The sequence below is a fragment of the Bipolaris zeicola genome (genome assembly GCF_000523435.1).
Source record: "Bipolaris zeicola 26-R-13 unplaced genomic scaffold scaffold_664, whole genome shotgun sequence".
NCBI classification, from domain to species: domain Eukaryota; kingdom Fungi; phylum Ascomycota; class Dothideomycetes; order Pleosporales; family Pleosporaceae; genus Bipolaris; species Bipolaris zeicola.
Genome location: NW_006912713.1, coordinates 1 through 2444, shown reverse-complemented (window position 1 = coordinate 2444; position 2444 = coordinate 1). Strand labels below are relative to the sequence as shown.

The 2444-nt window shown below is 44.4% G+C and overlaps 1 protein-coding gene across 1 annotated transcript; it reads right to left on the bottom strand.

The window, feature by feature from the left end:
• Positions 1-2117: 2117 nt before the first annotated feature.
• On the bottom strand, positions 2118-2363 carry COCCADRAFT_63072 (uncharacterized protein; the record flags this gene model as incomplete). The annotated part of the gene is made up of 1 exon (XM_007720806.1): positions 2118-2363. A coding segment is annotated over one exon (246 nt), but the record flags the coding sequence as incomplete, so codon positions are not given.
• Between the last annotated feature and the right edge of the window lie 81 nt (positions 2364-2444).

Here is a 2444-nt window from a genome sequence, read left to right as displayed (position 1 = left end):
AAGAAGAAGGCGCAGCTTGAGGCTGAAAAGGAGGACTTGCAGAAGCAGATTGATGCGCTTCAGGCACAGCTGGCCGAGTCGAAAGTGACCTAATTCACTGTTTCTATCTCAATCTGTTCATAAGCACGTCTCGATACATCTACAGGCAGCTTTCTTACTACGATACTATCTGATTGCTCCCTAAAAGTACCTGTTTTAGTGAAGTGATACTTCGAAGAGGCTAGAACATGGCCTAGTCTGTTTTAAGTTCGCTGGAGAAATGTCATGACCAGGAGAGCAATGATCCCACGAAGTGACAAAACCTACCTGCGTATACCTGCATGTGCGCGTAAAGTCCAACTACTGAGACCTCCCTCTGTAACCAAGACATGACTGGCTTACCGTTGGTTGTATTGTTACGTATGGATAAGTAAGCTTATAACATCCTTCCTTTTGTGCCGGAAAACCTGGTGGACCGGAATGACCCAATGAGATGCAGCATCTTGAAGAAATGACTGCTGACCTTGCGCTTTCATTGGCTAGTTCCAGCCCACTGATTTTTCCGCTACATGTGGAGGGAGGTTAGTCATCAGCGATTGCGACTCCACTTCCGCAAGCAACGTCACAAAAGTTATCATGAGATCGAGAATTGACCAATGTCATCGATTGACTTCCTGAACTAAGCTATATAGGGAAAGTGGGGCTATCCAAAACCATTACGCACCTGCATATACTATGTAGGAGTGAAGTAGTGGCCGTTAACGACTATATAGTGCGATAGACTCGATTGCTCAGTAGTGATATGCTGATCACTGAGCACGTTATACAGCTGCAGCGTGGTTGGAAAGATTATGACTCAGCGTTTTGAATCATATACTTCACACATGCTTACTGGCCTGTGAGCGTAATCAAAACCAATGTGCACACGAGAATTGGAACGACAAGCGCTTTCGTCATGTATTAGTAATGCATGACGGAAAAGGTATTCTGGATCTCCAGGCTATGTCCAACAACACCAAATGGAATAATTACGTGCGATGGCTCAAGGTTACTAGCAGCGAACTTTGAAATGGGAATCTGCCACAAAACTCAGAATGCTACGTACGAAAAGTGGCGCTCACGACTTATTGGCACGATTCCAAACTTCCCTCATCTACTGAATCTGATAGTGGACAACATATTGGTTCGACCCTTGATGGTCTTACAAAACATAGCTGCCCCCAGGTTGAAAGATTGGGCTTCCGGAGACGTGCGTGCAACATGGAACAAGCACATGAGACCCTTCTGAACACAAGTTCCAAATCATAATTGAAATCGTGAAGTTCTATTGTGTGAAGCGATTTCTATGTCAGCTTAGGCTATACAGAGTCCAGGATTTTCCCCTCGAGATGAAGGATATCCAAGGCTGGCATAGAATGAAGCACGTCTGTGTCTTAGGGTAGAATGCCAGAGTCGCAAGTGACGAGTTACAAAGATTTGATCTCGAGAGCGAAATTTTCTTTCCGTCTCAGAAAAGAATGATAGGCCACACTCCAACCTGCCGGAATCGGGTATCGTAAAAATTTGACTTTGCAGTCAAAGTAAAGCTACGTTGGCAACAATACCAAGAACCTCTCAACGGATATATGCCCATTAGGCACACCTCCACTCGGTACTCAGCTGTAGTATGCCAGGGTATCTACGTTACTAATTTAATTATACTATCAAGATAGTTCATTGGTTAGGTCAGTATTTTAGTTTTCACATTACCTTAGACTATCAAGAAATGACAGGAAAGAAAAGGAAAGGAAAGATAATAATCACATAAGATAGAATAAGCTAAAAGGACATTGGTGCAGAAGGAATTTCTTCTACATCCCAAGCCTTGTTGTCTTTTCCTACCTGAATATAACGGGCTGAACGCCCTTTTCGATAGCTCCTCGATGGAATCTCGGTTCGAGCAGCGCTCAGACAGCGCGCTCAGACAACAGGCTCAGATACTCCGACATAACGTTTCTCCTACAAATAAATAAACACCACGTAAGCAGAATAGATAGCTCCTTATCGAATACAACCTCTTGTATACCTCGTGATTGCTCCCCGGACCGCAGCCTCTTACACTGAAGTGCAGTTTTGCAGTATTTGTTCGTTTGGCCAGTGTCCGCATTTTCTTCAAGTAGCTTTTCTACTATGTTGAAGAAGTTTTTAGCTGCTGCAATATGAAGTGGTGTGTCTCCCTCGTCATTCTTAGCATTTACGTCCGCTTTCGCTTGTATGAGCACTATAACTGTCTTTGCTTTACCTTTAGCTGCTGCTTTGTGGAGTGCTGTACAGCCGTTGTTATCCTTGGCCTCGATTTTAGCCCTGCGGTGGATAAGCACTTTCGTAATTTTCCTTCTCCCATACATACTCGGGCCCAACGGCTGCTGTAGCAGAATTTCAATGAAATTGCCCGTGCTCCGCACGGGCCTATCACCTCAACGATA